Genomic DNA, 22,064 nt, shown 5'->3' with positions numbered 1-22,064 from the left:
TCATGTCGAAGTGGAAACTTCTTGGGTTCTAGTTTATGGCCATTGCTCCATGTCCTGTCGCTGGGCACCACTCTCTCGGCACCCTCCTTTGAGATGTGTACATGCATTAATGAATCGTCTCTTCCCTAGACTAGCAGGGTCAGCTCCCGCAGTCTCTCCTCATGAGAGATGCTCCAGACCCCACACCAGGCGTGCTCCAACTCCGAGTGCCACCCTTCAGAATCTCCCGTCCCGTCCCGCTCCGCCCGACCCTCCCGGGTGCAACCAACTGTGGCGCTGGGCAGAGGGGGTAGTAGAGACTGCCGCCCGGCACAGCCCGAGCGTGTCCCCTGCAACGTGCGCGCCACAGCACCGTCACACCCCCCCGCAGCCGACAGTACCACTTCCCTGCTATGAGGCTCGTCGGGCAGGAACGTACCAATGCGGCAGAGGGAAAGGGGTAGCCAAGAAAGGCGCGTGACAAGGCTGTGCGTGGAGATCACTTTCGAAGCGGCTCAGGATCGGCTCTCGGTCCAGTTGTTCTGGCCGGGCCGTGCGGGGCGGCCACGGTCTCATCGAGGCGCCCCCTCGCCAGGGAGAAAAGCAGGGAGGAGCCGCCGGTGTTCCTTAACCCCTTCCCCCGGCGGGATGGGGATGGGCCGTCCCACCGGGCGCGCGCCCCCGCCCGCCCGCGCGCCGCGTTCTTCCCGGATCGCCGCCACTGCTGGGTCCGCGGGGCGCGCGCGCGAACGGGCGGGAGCGGACGCGGAGCCTCCCGGCAGCCGCCAGACATGTCGGTGGCGTTCGCCGCCCCGAGGCAGCGGGGCAAGGGCGAGATCACGCCGGCCGCCATCCAGAAGGTGAGGAGGGCGCGAAGAGGAGGGCCCGGCCCGGCCCGGACGGCCCCGGGGGCTGCAGCTGCCGCTTCCTGCCGCGCGGGGAACGGGGGCGGCGGCGGCTCAGGCCCGGAGCGCCGAGGCCCCGGCGGGGAAGGGAGGCGGCCGGGCCGCACTCTCTGTGGCCGGGGCTCGGCCCCTCTCTCTGCACTTGGACACTTGTTGGAGGGTCCCAGGGCCGGCGGGAGGCGCCGGGCGGAGGCGGGCGGTGTCCCTGGGTGTGTGCAGCCCTAATTTTTCTTCCTCCGCTTGGGCTGCCCCGATCGCCCCCGCGGGCCTGAATTTACCCGAGAGGACTCGGCCTGAAAGTGGAGAGTGGAGTAAATCCTTCCTTCGGGAGGGTTCTGACCGTGGGACCGCAGCCGGCTTGTTCCAGACCCTCTGCCTGACTTTGGGCGCTGCGGGGTAGGACGCGGCTCCAGTTCCCAAACTTGGTCGACCTGGTAGTTCAGGCTGCCTCCCAGTAAGCCTTAGGTGTGATTGAAGAAGAATATCGCGTTCGGAGCCAATGACAGCGGCTCCGGGCGACTCCACCTAAGCTTGTGTGGGAGGGAGCAAGTTAACTCGCTAAAGCAATCAAAAGCGCATACAGGATTAATAATAATCCACAGCAACAACAAAGGAGCATGTTCAAGTTCACTGGTAACTGTGTGGTATTTAGAAACTTAACTCAAGACTCGTACCATCATTGGTGTGGGTGGCCGTGGATCAAACAGATTTTAGATTGGTACCAGCTCCTTATGTAGAGGAGTCCTTTAAGTAGACAGAGCTAGCCCCTGATTTAGGAAAGAAGTAGAACCTCTACAAAGCAGGTGTTGCAGCCGTATGGACCTCAGAGAAGACTCTGGAGCTGTAAGGGGAACCTCCAGGGTACCGTAGGAGAAGTCAGTGTTTGGGAATTGTAGATGAAAAATACATATCCACTGGGTAGAAAGCTGCACAGAGGTAGTCAGTAGAGACTTCAGGATGCTGAAGTGCACATGGAGAATACAGACAATAAAGTTTTCCTGGGTCTGTAGTCAAACCATTAGTTTGATAGTGGTGTGCTGGCAAAACCCCAGTGTTAAAGTTGAAGAATTTTTGTAATGTACCTAAGTTGTCAGAAGCCCTGAAGGTATCTTTATCCAGCTGGAAACTAAATTCTCTTTCGATTGTAGATATTTATAATTATTACATTTTTCTGTCAGCAAACACTCAATTAAACTTGTAAGAAACAGTAGTCTGCAGGCCCACCTAGTTATATTCCTTCTTGTTCCCTTTCCTCTTAGCCCCTAGCATTCCTGCCCCCCTCCGGTCCTTTCCTTCCCAAGAGGTCTGGCTTACATGGCTGTAATGAAGAATGCAACCATCTAATGGGCAGTTTCAAGGTCTACTTGTCTGCTAAGCCTTAAGAATCTGCTGCTTCCCTCAGGACTGTGGGAGATATTCTGAGGAGGGCCTTGATTCACAGCTTCCTTTGCAAGTGCTCTATTAGACTTTGGTATCAAAGGTATTATCTCCTTTTTTTCCTTTTTTTTTTCTGATGAAAATGGCCATTGTGTTTCTTGCAAAACTTGAAGTTAGTACAAGTGCTGTATGCCAGTGTAGCAGTGGGTTTGTGATTCTCTTCAGAGAGTGCAGTTGTAGCTTTGCCTGTTTTCTGAGGCTCACATAGTAGCTGAAAGTACTGCAGTTATGTTTGTGTTTAGTGCTTAATGAATGTGTTTCCAGATCCAGCAGTTTCAGGCAAAATACTTGCACTGGGATCATTCTAGTCCATTCTGGTGGATTATAGTTTAAAGTTTAAGAAAACCTGGCTGGTTCTTACATGGATAGAAGTCATGAGTGAACTGCATAAGGTTTTTGACTACATACTCTTTTCATAGTGAGATGGATTAGGTGGGAAGAAAAGTGTCACTACTTTTTTTTTTTTTTCCCTCCCTGTAGAATTTGTTAGGGAAATAAAGGTTGTGGTATGATGTTGTGCTTTCCTTGTGGAAGGATGAGTCTAGTCATGGCTGGTTTCAACCATGTTTGGAAGAAGGAGAGAATGTGTGGGATGTTTTAAGATTCTGCTAGTTTTCTGATACTCAGCAGTTGGGTAAAGGGATCTAAACTAGCTTTCCAGTGAGAGAAAGCAAAGGAGTAAATTGATGCAAAATTTTGCATTTGGCAGTAAATTTTCCATTTCTGTAAGTTGACTTGGATAACTTGGCTGGTGGCTGAGATGAGCTGTGGTTCTGCTGAATCTTGCCTGATCAGAGTGCAGAGCATGAACTAGAAAGATGAGTGTGGGTCATGTGCACTCCAGGAGACCAGGCTGTGTTTTTTTTTTCTCTGTTTAGAGAGCTTGGAACACTCTGACTTCGTGAACTTTTTGTAGAAAGTTGTGAAATTGGCCATTTTCCATGATTTCTTTAGAACTACTCATTTTTGGTCAGAAAATTAATTAGTAGGTGTTCATTTTCATGGACACTGCTGAAGTATGATAGATTTATTGTGTCGATTAGTCCTGGTTCTGGCCACCACAGGATTAATTCTTGCAGTAGCCAGGAGGGATCATGGCATGGATCTGGAGGTTATTCTGTAGCACCTGGCTGCCTTTTCTGGCGATGGGGGAAGGGGTCATGTGTTGTGGCATCATCAGGTATTGTTGAGCACTTGTATGTGAATCATTTGCCCTCTTGTACCCTCCATTAGTAGTATTTTTGCTATTGTTATTGTTTGCTTCTTATCTCAGTGGTATTTCCAGTAAATTTTTGCTATCTCAACGGGTGATCTTAACCTTTGTACCTCCAGTTCTCCCTTCCACCCTACCAGAGGGGAGAGGGATGCATGGTTTGGAGTGTTTCAGTGGGAACACTGAATTGGGCAATACCATTCCTAAACCATAATGTGCCATTATACCAAATATTTATAAAATGCAGCTTAGTTAGAGATTCTTTATGTAAATATTGCCTGGCTTTCCAGTGCATTTGCTTTGAACAAATATGGTCAGCTCAGTTTTAATCAATAGCAATTTCAGTGCCTTTTAAAATTAAATTTATAAGAAGTTGCAGGCTTTAGAAGGAGAAGGGAAGCTTGGGGCATAAACTTTTAAGTGAATTTCTTGTTAGCAATCGAAAGAATGCAGAAAACTTTTAAAACTTGCTAAGAACTTGGTGCAGAATCAGCATAGGTATTTGAACAGGACGCTTCACAAATGTAGCTGCTGATGGTAGCACTATGAAACCCTTAAGCCAAAACCTGTAAAACTAATCAGAGGGGGGAAATGGGAGCAAAACAGTTCTGCAAATAATTGATGAAGTAGAACTTTCTGCATAACAACTTTTTTGTTGCTTTTTAAAACTAAGAAGAGGAGCATTAGTCAAGACTCAGACTTGTCTTCAGTTTCTTTCCACAAAGATCATGGAATTTACTCCAGACTTCTTCTTTATTGTTTCAGATGTTGGATGAAAACAATCACCTTATCCAGTGTATAATGGACTATCAGAACAAGGGAAAGACTTCTGAATGCTCTCAGTAAGACCTTAATCCATACCTACTGTGGACTGGGTGAATTTCCATCTAGATCATCATTCTTGATTTGTTTAGCTTACCTTACAGGACAGCTGTGCTGTGAAGAAAAGCATTGCTACAGATACTACACCTGAAATTTTTGTGTGGGGTGGGTGGGTTTTATTTGCTATATGATTATCGCTTCTGTCACTGAAATGCTGCAACTTGCCTCCTGCAAGTTGATGTCATGATGATGCTGCTCATAAAAATGAGGACTGTCTAACAAAGATCTTTTTCCTCTGTATTGTAATTACATTGTTGGCAAGATGTAGTTTTGTTTGGAAAATTCTCAAAATAATGTAAGAAAATTGGACCTTTCTGCTTCCTGATGGCATGTTTGAAAACTACCTGCTTTTCACTTTCCCAAGAACAAACAGGCTTTTTGTAGAAGTTTGGCTTGCCAAAATATCCATCATAGGCTTGCTATCTAGTGGGAGTGATCTGGGAGAACTATAGAAGGAGTGAATTGTTAAGGAGTGTTATTTTTCCATTACACTTTTCTGGCTTGAGTTGATTACACTTACGTAATCAGACACATATGGACAGGTAGGACATCTTACTCCCTTGCCAAGAGAACTCATAATCTGGGAATAGGAGTGGGATCATAAATAATAGGTGCCTTTGGTTTAAGGGACTACTTTTGTTTGCAAGCCTGTAGTTATATACTTGTGATCTGCTCCAGCTTTTAAGGTTGTTTTTGTGACTGTGGGCTAGGTACTGAGAATCACGACTGTGGTTCTCTAGCAGAAAAATGATTCCATAGCAAACTTCCAAAGCTCAGGGTCCTGATGAAATGTGGTCACAATTCACATAAATCTACAATATCTTGAATATGGAGACACAATAAACAGCTCTCTTTCTCTAGTGTTTGTGATGGAAATTACACCAGACACAAACACACTCCCTGTATGTATTCTGGTGATTTAGTTAAGGCAGGAAGTGAAATAAGTGAGAACAGTGTCACAGTTTAGATTTTTTTCATAGCAAAACAGTAGTACAGTTAGGCACAGATATGATGGAGACATTGGGAAAGATTGGATAATAGATAAGTGTGAGGGAAAAGGCTTAAGATTCCTAGTAATGGTACTCTTGTAAGTCTCTTGAGTCTTGTTTTACATAAGTAGCTTTCTTTACATTTGTGGAATTAGAGTAAATTCTGATGTTACTGTATTTATGAATTAAGGTTTGTTTTGCTTTGCTTATTTTGATAGATACCAGCAGATGCTGCATACAAACTTGGTTTACCTAGCCACTATAGCTGACTCCAACCAGAACATGCAGTCTCTACTACCAGCAGTAAGTACAAAATAGTGTAAAAGTAGGGAATATATTTCATTTGGATTCCTGTAGGTAAAAAAAACCCACCCAAACCAAAAACCAACCAACCAAATGTTTGAGATAATGACCAAACACTTGGCCTCTGATTTACTGTACAGTAAATACATGATGCTGTCTCTTCATGCTATATTTGGAGTAATCTCACTGCTTAGGTATTGCTTAAAATCTGACTTGTTTAAATGTAGACTCTTACTGTGAATTAGATGTGCAATGCTCAACTATCTCGTCTGCCTCAAAGACAGAATTTTTTTTTTCCTTTTTTTTTGTTTTTCCCCCTCAGCTGAGAACTGTAGTGTTATGGTTCCTAGTCAACTCCTACAGTACTCTTTTTCCTCTTAGATTAGGGAAAGATGAGGGAATGGGATTTTTTCTTTGTCTTTTTATTTTTCACTGGAATATCATCCATTCTCTTGCCCCAGTGGAATGAGGCTGGGTAATTTTTTTTTCTGCTTTTCCACCTTCTAGGTGAGCCTCAAATTCTTTGCCTTTCTCCTGTATTGGAAAACAACCTTGTTTTAAGGTGGATTATGATAATAAGAAAGAAGTAAGGTCCCACAGACCCTTGAAACACTGCATCACTTTACATGTCTTGGATATTGCTTGCTTTAATTTTTTAGTCTGAATTTCTTCTGAATCTCTTTTCCTGAACTCTGTCTTTTATAAGATGCCTCAAATTTTTCCCCTTTTCCATTGTTTATGCAGCAGTATGAAAAGAAACAGTAGCCTAAAGATAGCTTGCTGTTTGCTTTTTGTGCTAATCAGAAAGCTTGGGGAGTTCATTGTGAGTAACACAACAAAGTTCTTTGTTTTTTGGTAATAAGACTTTTCTTGAATTAATATAGTCTTGATTCATTTCTGCAAAATGAAGCTAAAAAGAATGTCTATAAAACAGCCATTCCTAGATACTAGTTTTCACCAACTGAAATTGAATTACTTTTTCTTTGGTCTCTGGAGAAGTGTTCTCCAATCATTGCTACTAGCAAAGCATCCTTTCAAGTTGGTACCTAGAGGACTATAGAAACAGTGCTTTATTATGTCCAACCTGTTGTGCCTGTAGAGGTTTCTCTTTTTATAAATCCATGCTTGTAGCCGAGGGGGAGAGAAAGAACCCTTTAAGAGTGTGTGTTCCTCAACTCTAATACGTTTTTGGAGGCTTAATTCATATCCTGGTTCTGATGACAACTGGAAATGAATTTGACCTTATCCTAGTCCCTGGTGGACAGCCCTGTTGTTAAAGTTGAATGTGATGACATTCTCTTCCTAAAAGAAAATGAAGATAGGGCTGGGAAAGGCTTTTGCAGATCTGGACAGAAGTGTGTTTCTGATCTTCAGTGACAGGAATATTCCATGGTACTGAGAAAAATAGCATAGTGTGTGTTTGAGCGGGTAAAGAAAGTCTCTTTTGTACAGGTGAGGAAGGGAATAAAGGTTCTTGGATTTCTTTGGGTTTTCTTTCAGAAATACTAAATGAGATTTAGATCTTCAGTCTTACCTAAATGTAGATGGTCTGACCTACAGTCTTTGAAGATTGCCTCAAAATGTAGCATAATCACAGAAGATGATTTATGTCGGGGTTTATAGGAAAATATTCTTTAAATTCTTTCTGTCTTGCTAGTAAATTTTAGCTAACAGAATTTGGGAACATGTGAGCTATCATGTTATCTTTCTTTTTTCAATGCAAGATGAACTACTTCAGTCTTTTCCTCCACTGGCTTTCCATGTAGGAGCTGATGTGGCTCATCCTGACTTGGAGGTAGTGTGAGTCTCTTCATCATGCTTATGTATCAGCAGTTGATCAGTCTTACTAAATTCAAGGTATGGATGGTAACAGTAAATACAGAGCAAGATATTGTGTGTGTAGGCATCTACTATTTTTAATAGTAAAATATATCAATTTTATGCTACTACTATTGCAGTTTCTTTCCACAGAAGTTAGGAGACCTTGAGTTTGGGTACCTTCTGAAGTTGGGTTGTGTCTCATCTATTCATTTCTAGAAGATTGTTCCCCTGATAGACTAAATTTTCTTTTTTGTTTAAATTTTATCCTGTTACTGTTTTAATGAGGTAAATAAGCGCTCAAGAAATTGCAGAACTTTTAAAGCATTTCATAAAAAGTAATAGTTATGTGTTAACGTGAATTTGGAAAGAGAATACTTCTCTTCAGATATCATTTACACTGAACAAAAGATGTAAGTTACCAGGTTCATTGAAATTTTTAATACGAGCAAAAATTACTCTAACCTTATGAGAACTTCATTGTGTCCTCTAGCAATAGTCCTTACACTTAATGCTTTATGTTGTTAGGAGAAATGCTTGTGGTAGGCTGTTGTGCCTTTTCCCTTGCCTTTCAGAATTCACTATTCTAATTAAATGATTGATATAGTTTCTGAAACTCTGGTATTGCCTTAGAGAACAAAAAGTGTGGTGACCCAGCGGTGCCATGCAGAGAAATGTTTATATAAGTGGGACCTGTAAGTGTGGAAAGGTGAAATAGGTGAAGCAAGCACTGCAGAATCTGGGTGAAGGGAACTGGGGAAATTTTGAAAATCCAGTGTCATAACAAAGCTCCTGTGGTGTTGTATGCCTGCTAAAGTACTAAATTATGACTTTTGGAGTAAGACACCTTCTTTCACTTTAAAAGACAAAGTGTGAGGTTCTTGAGTCAACCAGTCTTTTCTCAGCTGTGTGAACAGCAGCGTTATTACGGGCAGGGCTGTTAAGTGATGTCTTCCCAGCTGGATTAGAGCAGTGACTAAGTTCACATGTGAAGTTGATGCATCTTTTTACTGTCTCTTTTGAGTTGTGGCAGATATTCGCTTTCTTGGATCACATTCAAGAGTCTCTTTACCATCACCTTATGAGATTAGCTAGCTTCCCAAAAAGGGCTTTTGCACCATGAGGAACACAACACTTGCTTTCTTGTGATTTTTCACTGGTGCTGCTTTTGAGGGAGGCTGCAGCAAGATATTGATGTCCTTGAACCATAGAGACCAAAGATGCAATTGAAGTGGTGGTGAAGTATTGTGTGTGTTTGTTTCTAAACACATGAAATTTCAAACTGCAGAACAAGCATCTTATCATCCTTGACTTGTATTTTTTTTTGTTTTTCTGAAATGTTTTTAGTGCCCTTAAAAAGTCATTAAAGACTACTGAATAAAAGATCCCCAGCTTTTCTATTTGGACATCTTCCCTCTCTTATATGTCTTCATTTTGCCAAATATTTTTAAGGGAGCAACCTATGACCATCACTTTAATTGGTATGTAGTGGGAAACTTTCCGTTTTATAATAGGCAGATATTGAAGTGTGCAGCAATTATTTGGAAACATTGTTGCATTGTTTTTTGGGGTTTTGTTGGTTTTTTTGGGGGTTTGTTTTTTGTTTTTTTTTTTTTAGTATAGGAAGTGATTTTTTTCAGTTTTTCTTACATTCTGTCAGCATGCAGAGCATGAGATTTCAAGGTGTTGAAAATAAGTGCTTCTGATTATTACTCACTTGTGTAACATAGAGCTTTCTTTTATGTTGGAAGTGCCAGTTTATTCCACTAGTAAGTTACAGTCTGTATGTGTAATGACTTCCAAGAAAACTTACTGTGTCCAAGTCATAGAAGGATCTGGATACTGCATTAAATAGTTTTTCTAAATTTCATAATATTGTAAAGGTTATTAATAAACTTTCTAATTACAAAACAGAAATATATTTTTTTCTTGAGCTATTTCTTTCAGAAATTAAGCTTTTTGGGGGACTTGGGAAATCCCTGATTTTGTGCTGTTCCCAAACTTGTCACACAGATTAGGGAGGAGTCCGTGTCACTTTAGTTATAAAATACTTCTCTATAAGATAATGATCACTTTTTATAAACACCTAATCTCAATAAGCACTGAAATGCTGGTTCTTTCCAAAGGAGATGCTTCAAGAGATAGGAAAAACCCCAAACCACAACAAACCAAACTAATACAAAAAAATCTCCCAAACCAAAGACAATCACTGCCCATACACAAAATAATAAAATACTTCAAAAAATTAACTTGAAGACAAGCTTTCATGAAGTGTTAGTAATGATATTTAATGGTTCTAAGTTGTGGAGTTCTGCAGGCTAAATATGAATCTTCAATATAAGCATGGTTTCACTCAAACAATGAAAATTCTCATATAATTTTACACACTTTATTTTTCAAAGGGGTGATGTTCAATCTGTGGTTTTAATGTACTTGTGATGTGGTTGTAGAAAAAAATTTGAGTCTTAAAAACTGAGCTGTGCACTCTGGTTTTTTAGTAGACTTTATTATGAACACAAAAGTTGCTAAAATATATGTTAATTGAATTACCTTGACTTGGCTTTTCTTGAAAAAAGCAAGGTGGCATCCTGAGAATAAAAATATGGCTCAGTTTTCACACTTAAAAATAAAATTTTGAAGTAAAACTTTTATTACTGATGATGAGAGGAATCCTAAATTAATGAGATTCTTTTCCACTTGTGCACTAAGTGCCTGGTAAAGTTTGATAGCTATGGTGGTGGTGTGGTTTAACCCCAGCTGGCAACTAAGTACCATGCAGCTGCTTGGTTACCCCACACACCTTCATTCCCCTTGCAGTGGGCTGGGCAGGAGAATCAGAAAAAAAAGATGAAACCTATAGGTTGAGAAGAGCAATTTAATAATTGAAATAAAATACTACAATAAGATTATAACTGTAATTGAAAACGAGACAGTAAAACCACAGACCTGTGCCCAGCTTGAGTCTGATGCTCTGTAGTGTGAATTATCCCTCTGGCCAGGTTGGGCCTGCTGTCCCGGCCATGCTCCCTCCTGGCTACTTGCACACTTTGCTGACAGAGCATGGGAAACCAAAAAATCCTTGATTTAAAAGTAAGCACTGCTTAGCAGCAGCTAAAACATCAGTGTGTTACCAACATTATTCTACTGAATCCAAAACCCAGCACTACACCAGCTACTGGGAAGAAACTCAACTTGGGACAGGTAGCATAGCAGAAAATCTGTTTCTGGTATGTGGAGTATGCTGCATAATTTTGCATTAACCTTTCAGAACACAAGTCCATGCCCAGTTCAAGTTCAGCTGTTTGTAAACTGAATTAATAGAGAACAGAGCAAAAGGAAGGTTGAATGTTTCCTGTCAATAGGCAAGGGAGCTATTAGTGATCACTGGAGCTTGGATTTTGAAGAATAATTGCTCTGATTAAATGTTAAATAGTTCTGAAAAAAACCCATAATAATTTCTTAAGATGTTATAAAAGAGAAGAAGGCAGCTGTGTTGGCACAAATGAAAGGGTACTGTTGGAAATGAAGAGTCACTAGTGGGAGCTTTTTAACCCAGCAACTACACTAAGAAAAAAATAAATGCGGGCATTTCAGTTGTTAGGATGTTAGGAGTGAATTCAGAGCCCAATAGCTGCCATTTTAAACTAGAGGATTGCTCTAAGTTCTGTAAACTACTTTGCATGTATTGTTAATCAGGTGTGTCCACACGGGGAGCTAGTGCACTGTACACAAAAAACTACACTTCTATTGCCTACGAACTTGTGTGACTGATTCAGAAATCAGTAAAAATCGCTGGCAGTTTGAATGAGGAGAATGCTCTAAAGTGTAATTCTTTGATACTCAAAAATGTGATTTGCCTCTCTGTAGTGCAGTATCTGCACAATAAATACCTTTTCAATTGTCGGCCGTTTCCTGAGAGCTGTACCAGGTAGTCTGGTAACATAGGTGCAGAGTCTTTATGGTTTTGTTCTTTCTCAAATGCCTTGCTGTGAGGGTTCTGCTGGATTCTTTCTGCTTTAGGTGAGTTTACATAAAACCTTTTAGCTACAACAGAAGTGGATTTTTTTCTCTTAGGCTACTAAATGCGAGAAGAATCTGTAAGTATCACACCAAACGTGAAACACAAGGGCTGTGGAACACAAAGCTTCTGAGGCCAGATAGGAACTGCATTTTATGGGGGAGTTACAGAGCAGCTCAGAAGTTGTCTTGTTTCTGTAATTCAGTGATCCCTGAGTTAACATTCACAGTTAACTGATTCATGATCACTTCTAATAAACCCATATGAATTAATACAGTTTTAAAATTTCTGCTTTAAGTAATTTCTAGTTCTACTAAGGCCTCCCAGAGGATTTTTGGGGGATTATTTTTATAAGTATCAGAGTAGCTATTGCTAAGAGGACATCAGATATTTTAGGGTTCATTTTGTTTGTTAAAGTGTTTTTAAAGAATATTGGGATAGTGTCCTGGTTCAGGGCAGATTTGGGAGAAAACCTCCAGAAGGAGCCCCCAGAAAGCAAATCCCCCATGGCCCCTCCCCCTACCTTGTTCAGGAAGATTTTCTTTGGAGAGCAGTGGAAAAAAGCCTGTTTATTTAACAGGCGAAGCACTCCCCAGCACAAAAAAATTAACAACACCAGGTGACAAAACTCTTTCACTGCTCTGAAGAGATGACAATTTCAGAAAGTCTCTCCTGGGAGTGGTCACTCTGTTATTGGCCTCCGGTGCTGGGGATGGCTACTGCAGGCCACAAAGTGCAAACTCTCGGTGTTTCTTGGTGTTTCCCAGGTCCCAGTGCTGAGCAGGTTTGAATGGTTCCAAGAAAAGGGAAAGAAAGACAGTCCAGGGAAAATTTGGACTGCCCAGCTAAACTAACTAACAAGCAAAAAACCAAGCAGTAGCAAGAGCAAAGGCGAAAAGCAAAAGCAGCACTATGTACCACCGTCTGTGTCCAGCAAACCATGGGGGAGTGAGCAGGCTGATAACAAAACAAAACTTTGTGTTTTGGAGCCAGTCTTGAAGGCACAGAACATAATATCCAGCATAAACAGGACAAACAACTGGGGATACAAGTGTCATAATGTCACCCTAGGACAGACAGTGAAATATTTTTATGCAGTGACATATGCAATTTTAAACAATTAAAGATTCCAATTTCCTCTTTAAACAGAATGCTTAAGTATTAAGTCAGAATTTCTCAGATTTTTGAAGATACTGTTGTAAATCAAGATGTATAAACTGGTTGTCATTCTAAATTTAAAATTCTTTACTCTGAGTCACAGCTGGTAATCCAACAGTGACAGCACAAATTACATTTGTAATTAACTTCACTATTTAGACATGATTGTAAATGCTTTTCCTATAGAAATCCTCCCTAGCCCCAAATATTACACTAGCTGAGAATTGATACAAGGTCTTTATTTTTCAATGAAGACACTCAATACTAGAATACCTTATACCTTGTAGAAGAAGAGTTGTAGCCCAGTTAAATCTCTGCTCTTTCAAATCTCAAAAGCATATTCCTTTACGATCTTATTTCCCAGTCTGACACCTCAGTAAGTACTCCACAGGTGCCATCACCACCTATCAACAGAGTACTGCTCTCTGAGACTGGGACAGGTCCTGTGATATTAGCAATGTGATATGAGCAGGGCAGAGTACCCCCTGGGAAGGGGTGTTTTGCTTTGCAGAAAATGGTATTTGAGAATTGAAAACAAAGATGATTGATTAAATCCTGAGTTAAGGCTTCTCTTGGAAAGAAAAGAAGGCTATTTATGTTTGCATTTCCTGTAGCTTTTAATTGTTATTTTGAGAGAATTTCAAGAAAATTGTATTTTTGATAGTGTACTTTAAGTATCTATCACTAGTTGTATTGATTAGCAATATTGTGTTTTAATGTGCTTAACAGTATTTCTTGGTTTTTGCCTTTTTTTTGTTTTTTGGTGACTGAGTTGGTATTCCACCTCAGTTTCTATAACAATAGATGTTCCAAAAACAAATCTTTGAACCTGCTGTTGGTGGTAAGAAAAAAATCTTACAATCTTCACGTGCACGTATTCACCCTAGGAGATTTTATTGTTGCATCTTGCATTTGATCCATTTTATTATTTAAAAGAAAATTCTCTAGAAAAATGTAGTGTAGCTGTTGTCTTTAATACATACTTTCAAATAACTTTTGGATTTAGTAGGATTTTGTTTCTGGGAGTTGTCAGTTAAAATCTAATATTTTTATCTCATCTCTTTTTGTTTGTTTGTTTGTTTGTTTGTTTTTGTTGCAACTGTTGGGTCAGTTTCAGTCTTTTTCCAGTTCAAATTTCTAGAGTTTCACTAAATAGCTTAAAATAATTTTATTTCATGCTCTGATTAATTTTAAATGCTCATAACAGCTATAAGTGAAATCTGTGAGTTTGGGGAAATGAGCCAAAAGTTAGCGTTTAGCAAGTGAAGCTATAGCTAACATTTTCTAAGTCTTTAATTTACTTTTTACTGAAGTAAAATATTTAACATTTTCTACTACATAATCGGAATAAAATTAGCAGTGATTTTAATTTTCGTTCCTTTTTGTCACACTTCCAGCAAAAGAAGGGAGGTAGCCTCTCCTTTGGTTCTGTTAACCTAACTATATTTGGATGTCATTTCACCCTTCATATCTGGGCTTAATGGCTAGGGTTCATTTTGGGTAGATTTTCTTTAACAAAGGGTGGATTGTTTCTTTTGAATAATGTGTGATCATTTTGCAAAGTCTTTGCTATACGTAGTGCATATTTCTGGGGATAATAAATTTTCTTAACTTCTGTAAGGAACGAAAAAGGTTAAATAATCTAGTTTATGTAGCTGGGTGGGGTTTTTTGTTGTTTTGTGATTTTTAAATTAAAGTTAATTTAAAGAAGTTTATTATCTGTAAAAGTCTGGATCAAGTCCAATAGAAATCGGGAAATTACCATTTAAAAATAATTTTTCTTGTTTTCTTCTGTCTGCATCCACTAGAAAAATACTCTGGAGGAATTTCACTGGGGAATAATTATATCTGCAGGAGACATTTCATTTTAATTACTATCAGGTAGTGATTGGTTTATGATCTGACAAAAAGGCTTGTGATGCTCTTTTAAAATATCCTATATAATATCCTATATAACTGTTTCCATTGCATATATGTATGTGTAATTATCTCTTAATGTTATTTAAACTTAGCTCTAGCATACCGTGTTGATGAATACCCTAGATTTATGTGATTTATGGCGTGTCTTGTATGTTTAATGTTATTCTTCAATTTACTGACTATTCTCCTGAGGTTTTCTTTCTTGTTTAACCATAAATTGGATGATCTACTTTTTGTATGTATCATACATTAAATTGTATTTCTGTCATAGCCTCTTAAGTAATATTCCTTTATATGCAAAAAAAAAAAAAAATCTGTCCTTTTTGCTGTTTCAGCTGTAAACATTCAAAGTTTTTAATCACTGCTTGCCTCTCTTTAGAATCCTGCTATTTTTGCAATATCTTTTTGAGATGACTTTGCCCAAATTGAATGTGTATTATGGTATCAAATACATTGGCATTTTTTTCTTTAGTATTCTACCTGACTTTGGATATTACTGAAGATAATCAGAAAGAGACTACAGGTATTATGCATAGATTTATGGGGTTTTGAGTTTCCTGTTAGTTTTGTTGGTTTTTTTGTTTTGGTTTGGGATTTTTTCCCCACCAAACTGTCTGTATTGTGGTCAATTCTTTTTTGTTTGTTACATTTTTTTTTCTGGATTAATGGCAATAGGAGCTTCCTCTTTCTGAAGAAAGTGGTTTACAGTTCAATGTAATTGCCATATATTTATCCACATCACTTGGCGCCTTCTGCTTACTCTTTCTTCCACATTTCTGGTAATGTTGCAGTAGCTTCACATGTTGACATATACTAAAATATTTTCAGGAAACCTCTGTATGTTCCTTTACTCTTTGAAATTCATGAACTTCCCTTGGAGCAGTTTTTGATCCGTGCCACTGGACAATGTATTGCTCCAAAAGGCTTTGTCAAAAAACTTGTGTTAAGAGGCTTCTGTTAATTATGCAGCTAGGTGCTTTAATTTATATTTTTAAAAATTTCTGGTAAATTAGAAATGTTTGACTTTACTATATTGGTCCTACTACTTTTTTAATAAATAGAGGTATAGTGTTTGCCTACCTTCTAGTCATCTGATAGGGTAGTTTCTTTTAATAGAAGATTGAATTTTTATAGCAGCTTGGACCTTTTTCTTTAATTATTTTCAAGAATCTGATATGGATTCACACAGGTCTTTAGGCTGTTTCCATATCCAGAAGCTCCTCTTGATGAATTACTTTCTGGTAGTACCTCTTTGAGAGTGTTTAGTTGCTCCCTCAGTTGTCTTAAATTCCCTGTAGTTTGTGAAGTCCCTTGCAGGTTTTTGTATCTAAAGTCCTTAACACTTTTTTTCTTCTCTGTCCTTGCATGTCTACACTCTCTCATGCTGTCTTTTTGATAACCACAGTGTTTTACTTGAAGGATAGTTGTTTTGAAAACTTCAGACTAAATAGAGTTGGAATATATATAGTTCTGTTTAAATAATCCTTGGAGCTTTTTTCATCCCTCTTTCCACAGATAAGGGCATGCCATGTTTGTACAATATCATATGCAGGATAGCTAAAACCTAGGTATGAACTGATCTTCTTTAGTACTTCTTTGGATTTTCTAATGTTTCATACTTGGATTGAAGAAGTTCATTTTAATTCTAAAAACATTACAGCTTGGATGATTTTTGACTTTGCTCTCAGTTTGTTGGCATGGGACTGCTCTGAGGCTGATGTGGGACAGGCTGTGAGCTCTGACTGTTCGTGTGGAGGTTACCAACCAAGTGTGTTGGTTTTGAGAGTATTTCTGAACATACTTTCCAAATAAAAATGAAAATAGTCTGTTTGTTTTCTTTTTTGTTTTTTTTGTTTTTTTTTTTTTTTTGTATATCAGTTTTAGATAATTTCTGTTAGATTCTGTTAAATGCAAAATTAGAATGATAGTGAGTTTTGAAGGTGAAGGGATGGAGGACTTTAACTGAGGTGAAGCAGCCTTGCCTTGGTTGCTCACTAGTGGAGGAAAAACAATCAGAATGGAGCAGCTTTTCAGTCACAGCGTTTAAAGGGTAGAGCTGCCTTTCATTCACAGTGTTTAGAGGGTAGAGCTGCCTTTCATTCTTACCTTCTTCACCTCTTGCCACTTCTGCTATAGGCTGAGGAGAGGACTTCGCTTATAAAATGTCATTCTCTTCATCATGGAGGAATGAAAGTAATTTAGTAAGAGAAGTTGCCTACTTGCTTATATTTATCTTCATCTCCTTCCTTCTTCCTGCTGAAAAAAAAAAGCCTTCACTAATTTCCTGAAGAATTTTTTAAAGTACTGCAGGGAAAATAATACCTGCTTGAAGTGTTTGAACAAATGTTGAGACAACAAATTGCTACCATTCATTCCCCTCCCCTGGCAAGTGAATATGTATGTGTGTGTCGATGTTACCCTGCTCTTGCCATCTCCAGCATAGACACACTGGGAAAGCCTTACTCTTTACTGCTGTATTCTGTTTTGTGTTTATGAACCTGATGAATAGGCACAGGCAGGGACTAGGCTAGAGAGAAGCTTAGGGTTCACCTGCTTGGTTCTGTTTGTGAAGAGAAATGTTGAAAAACGCACACGTAGTTGTCTCATGGGGAGAGTTCTTCATGAATAGTTATAACCTGTAGACAGAGTCCTCAAAAGTGAGAGAGCCAGGAATTTGCTCTCACTGAGATGATTTTTACTCCCCTGAAAGTGCTTGGCTAAGGTGTGTGAGGAGGATTGTAGTGTCTCACAGGTGTTTTTAGGAGGAAAACAAAGCTGGCTACTAGCAGTTTCTGTGTCTCCTTCCATTGCTATGAGTAGAACTTACCAGTAAATTCCCCCTTGTATTTATTGTTTTTCTTGCTCTCCCTTTTTGAACTCTCAAGGTTATTCAGTTATTTTCCTCACAATTTCATTAGGAAATTTGCCAAAAACATCCTTTCTAGGCAGCTGTCTCTGGACCTTTGGAGGCCAGCACTAATGTGCTTCCAGTCTGTAGGGGGTGTTTGGCATGGAATTATGAACTAGGCCTTCATTGCTTTGGGGGAGAGCGGGGAAGAGATCGCTAGTGTTTTACCACACCCAGGTGCAGATTTTTTGCTGGTCTATGAGCATTCAGAGGCTTTCATCTCATGTTGTACCTGTTTTGTCCCAGTGCAAGGTCTGTTAACAGCAACAAATAGTTGATGCAAGAGATTTCAGTGAAGACTTATTTCTATGTTGAATGAAAGCTTTTGTGCGTGTGTAAGGGAGTGACTGAAGCAATCTTAAACTGTTCTGATGTAATTTTTTAATGAGGCATTGATTTGTTTTTTTTTTTAAAGTCGGGCTCAAAGGTGCTGTGGTGTTGTCTGCATGTAATACTTAATGTAAAATTGATTAAACTTTTAAACGTTTTGCCAGAATTAATGTTGGGAGGAGTTAAACATATCAGATAGAGAAAGAAATGCATTTCAGCGCTTTCTTTCATACGCTGTTGAGCAGTATAGACAAGTGCTGTACCATATGTACATATAATATATTTGTCAGACTAACTGCTTCTCGTGTTTGACTAAACTGTCTCCTTTCAGCCACCCACACAGAATATGCCTATGGGTCCGGGCGGCATGAGTCAGAGCGGCCCTCCCCCACCCCCGCGCTCGCACAACATGTCTTCAGATGGTATGGTAGGTGGGGGCCCTCCTGCACCACACATGCAGAACCAGATGAACGGCCAGATGCCTGGTAAGTTTTTCTCCTCTAAGACATTAACACCAGCGTTGCCTGGCAACTGAAACGACATGGGGGCTCAAGGGATACTAGATTGTTGATGACAAAACTGCTTTGAATGCCCCCGAGTACAAGCTCTCTTAGAGTTTGTTAGCTACAGAGCTACGTGACCTGTATTCAGTGTTTATCAGGCTGCCCTTGGGCTTTGATGTAGCTGACACACAGCATTCCTCTGATGAACAGAACTGGCTAAATTTAGTCTGTTTGAAACCATGCAGTACAGCTGGCTTTAGAGGGCTTACTGGGGAAAGGTATTGGCCTGTGGCTGAGCGAACACAAATCCTTCCATAAAAAGATGATGTGAAATATTGTAGCTAAATAATTAGATAATAATAAAATAGATACATCTGAAAGAGGCTGTTTCTGATTTGGGAAAATATTTAAAAGAAAAAAAAAGATTGCTTTTATACAGCTTCCACTAATCTCCTGTGTTCTTTATTATTGAAGATGTGTTGAATCGTAAGGGATTTGTAAAGAAATGGCCTCCTGATTATTGTTCTAGGTGTAAATTTTAAGTCAGTTTCTGTGCCATCCTGTTTTATAATAAAAAGAAATGTACTTAGGAGGACAGAAACAAAGCAGAGAAGGAGGATGATAAAATTCCACACTGTCCCTGCCAATACTGGCTTTGGAGTAACTATTCCCTTTAGCAGTCAGATCAGAATGGAGTAGGCAATGGAAGAGCATGCTTCTTTATATAGAGGCTATTTTCCTGAATTTCCACTTGTAAAATCATACTGCCTATTTCATGTGAAATGGCTTTTCAGCTTAAAATTGCATTCCCAGGATTGCTTTTGTCCAGGATCCCTTCTTTTTTTTTTTTTTCTTTTCTTCTTTTTTTTTATGGAGGAACTTTTCATACAAAAGCTCCTCAAGGTATTGATACTTTCAGGAAGGAAAACTACTGTCAAAGGATCTTTGAAAATTCATCTCTCACTGGTGTCAAGGATAACCTTCCCGACAGCAAACTACGCAAAACTTAATACAAAGTAAAAAATATAACAATTGCTGTAGTCTCTAATTTCTCTGCAAATCTTGATAAAATGGACTTGATAATGGCAGCTTTTCTAAAAGAGAAGCTTGAATAGCCTTCAGAGGCTGTGTGTAAGAAGTGCAGTAAAGGATCTAGAGAAGTTAGTTTCATCATACATGTTGGTCATGATCTGCATTTGGAAATGTAAAAAGCAATATATGCTGCTCCCTAAGTAGGGCAGAGATATTCTGATTATGGTGTCCTTTATCCATCTAAGATCCATCAGTTCCCATGGAGAATAGCATTGCCTCTCAAAAATCAGTCTCTTTGACCCTCAAGTGTAATCATATTATTGTTATTATAGTGATCTTTTCCAAGGAGAAGGATTACTAAGTCACAATGTGAGCATAATGACTTCACTGCAGAGCCACAGGGGAGAAAAGTCACTCCTTAAACATACATATTTTGTAATTAGATAGAATAAGAAAAGAGCTCTTAGGAAAATATGTGAAAGGTAAATAGCTTTGTTTTGGTATTCACCTAGACAGATACTTAAATACAGTTTCCAACGAAGCTTTAATTTAGCCTTTCCTCCAACATATTCCCTTTCTTGAATGTCTGCTCTTTCCATCTCAGTTTGAAGTTTTCTCTGAGGATGTGAAGATAAACAGCTTAGGATGAGGGCATGTCTAATACCAGAAAGGCTTGCTAAAATAATATCATAGGTTGGAAAAAGGGAAACAGAATCATCTTGTTAAGTGTGTCGCTGAATTACACATATCTTTTCAAGTGTATGTTAGTTTACCTGCTTGTGACCCTTTCTGTATTTCACAGAGAAATTTCTCTCTATCTCTCTTTGTATTTTAATAATTTCTGCATTGGATGCATTTGCTTTCTAATTTTACTCTGAGCTTACATAAACATTTGTACTAAAAACCTATCCTAAATATCTGTAGAGATGATCTGTATAAAAGGAGTAAAGTCACTAATCTTAAACTGAGAGAATCCAGGACTGGCATCAGTTGACCAGCATGGAAAAAAATAAAATGCAGGCTCTTAAAAATGCCAGCTAAGGAATTCAGGTATTACCTGAGCAGGGGCTTCCAAAGACCTGAGTATGGGCAGAAGAGAAGGGTTGATGAGAGGATTAGAACAACTGCCTAGTGATCATCAGGGCATGAGTAATTTTAAAGTTCTGTTATTGACCTGTTCCATTGCCTGAAGGGCAAAGGATGATTTTTCTTGTATTTGTGTCCTGGTTAATACAGAACCTGAAGTGCTGCTGGGGCCCTTAATTGCATCCCCTGACAAATCTGCGTCTGTATCCTTTTGCCAGGGAAGACAGTCACGGCAAACCTTTTTCAGCTGGTGATACACTTGAGTGTTATTTGTACCTATGACAGATTGTGGTTTTTCACTGAAAAAAATGCTGTCTGAAGAGTTACTTTGACTGAGTTTGTGTGATGCAAAGTTAGGGTGATCTGGATTTGGAAGGAGATGATGAACTGATAAGCTAGGGTCAAGTTGTCTTCTTGATTTCTTGAGGTTGTTTTGTAAAAAGTTGAAAGGTAAGACTAGCTGTAGGGGTCTCTGACCTTTGTCCTGGCACTGGTAGATGACCTTCCTGAATAACAGGTTGTCCTGGTTCCAGCCAGAACAGGGTTAATTTTTGCAGTAGCCAGGAGGAGGCATGGCCAGGACCTGCAGGTTATTCTGACCTGCAGGATATTGTTGGGGATTCTGTGTGGTGATCAATTGCCTGTGAATCCTTTACATCTTGTACACTGCTATTAATACTGTTGCTGTTCTTATTTCATTGCTGTTTCCAGTAAATTGTTCTTATCTCTACTTGTAATCTTTACTTTTTGTGCCTCCTGTTCTCCTCTCCAGCCCAGCACAGGAAAGGGGATACAGGGGAGTGAGCAACGTGGTGTGTGGCTTGGAGTGTTTTAGTGGAAACAGTAAATTGGGGAATAGCAGTTCTAAACCACAACATAGGTGTTTGTGTGTTCCCAACAAGTTCTCTCAAAATCTTCCCTTCCTGCAAATGTAGTCTCAAACGTATTTAGTATGGATTACATCTTCTTGGAGGTAAGATGTGTGCATAGGTGATTAAGAGGAAAAAGGACTTTTGTTTATACTCAGGATAAATAGTTACTCTGCTAACTTCATTATAACACAAATCTAATTATAAGTATATATATCTAAGTATAGCATTTAAAGCAGTTACTTTAAAGTGGAAATGCATTCTTCATGCCTCATTAATTCAGTCTCAGTTCATTCATATTCTCTTCTTCTATTTCATTTATCCATACAAAAAAGAAAATAAATTATTTCGTCCTTATACGCAAGAGAATTCAATGAAGTGTTTTGGCAAATTAAAAAATAGTTATATGTAAAATGTGGTTTTTTATTTTTCATTTGCAAGGTTTTTGATCCTATGGTCTTAGCTTTTTCTCTATTCTTGTTTTCTAGCTTCTTACTAACAAACCCCTAGATTTTAACCACAGAAAATACACATTACTTGCATTTCATATGGCAGCTTTTTCTTATGGGTACTTTCTCCTGTTTTAGTGCTACCTGAGACATGAAGTATAAGCCAACCTTTTGGAGAAGGTGTATTATTTTTTCAAGCTATCTCTTGGGATGATTTTTGCCTTCCTAATTTTGCATCTTATGTTACCAGTTTTTAAAAACTTGC

The 22,064-nt window shown here is 39.2% G+C and overlaps 1 protein-coding gene across 3 annotated transcripts in view; it reads left to right on the top strand.

Annotated features, from left to right (window-relative positions):
• Positions 1-463: 463 nt before the first annotated feature.
• Positions 464-22,064, top strand: part of SS18 (SS18 subunit of BAF chromatin remodeling complex) — a 44,456-nt gene continuing 22,855 nt past the window's right edge. The window contains exons 1-4 of one of the 3 annotated variants that reach the window (XM_053985969.1): positions 464-839; positions 4,300-4,376; positions 5,624-5,708; positions 18,192-18,345. In XM_053985969.1, the coding sequence (XP_053841944.1) occupies positions 771-839; positions 4,300-4,376; positions 5,624-5,708; positions 18,192-18,345 (385 nt within the window). In that variant the 5' untranslated portion in view covers positions 464-770. The remainder of the gene's footprint in view (positions 840-4,299; positions 4,377-5,623; positions 5,709-18,191; positions 18,346-22,064) is intronic. The other 2 variants (XM_053985987.1, XM_053985977.1) reach the window with 2 other exon arrangements.

The sequence above is a fragment of the Vidua macroura genome, chromosome 1, assembly GCF_024509145.1.
Source record: "Vidua macroura isolate BioBank_ID:100142 chromosome 1, ASM2450914v1, whole genome shotgun sequence".
NCBI lineage: Eukaryota > Metazoa > Chordata > Aves > Passeriformes > Viduidae > Vidua > Vidua macroura.
Note: the sequence above shows the minus strand (reverse complement) of the source record. Positions and strands in the feature narration are given on the sequence as shown.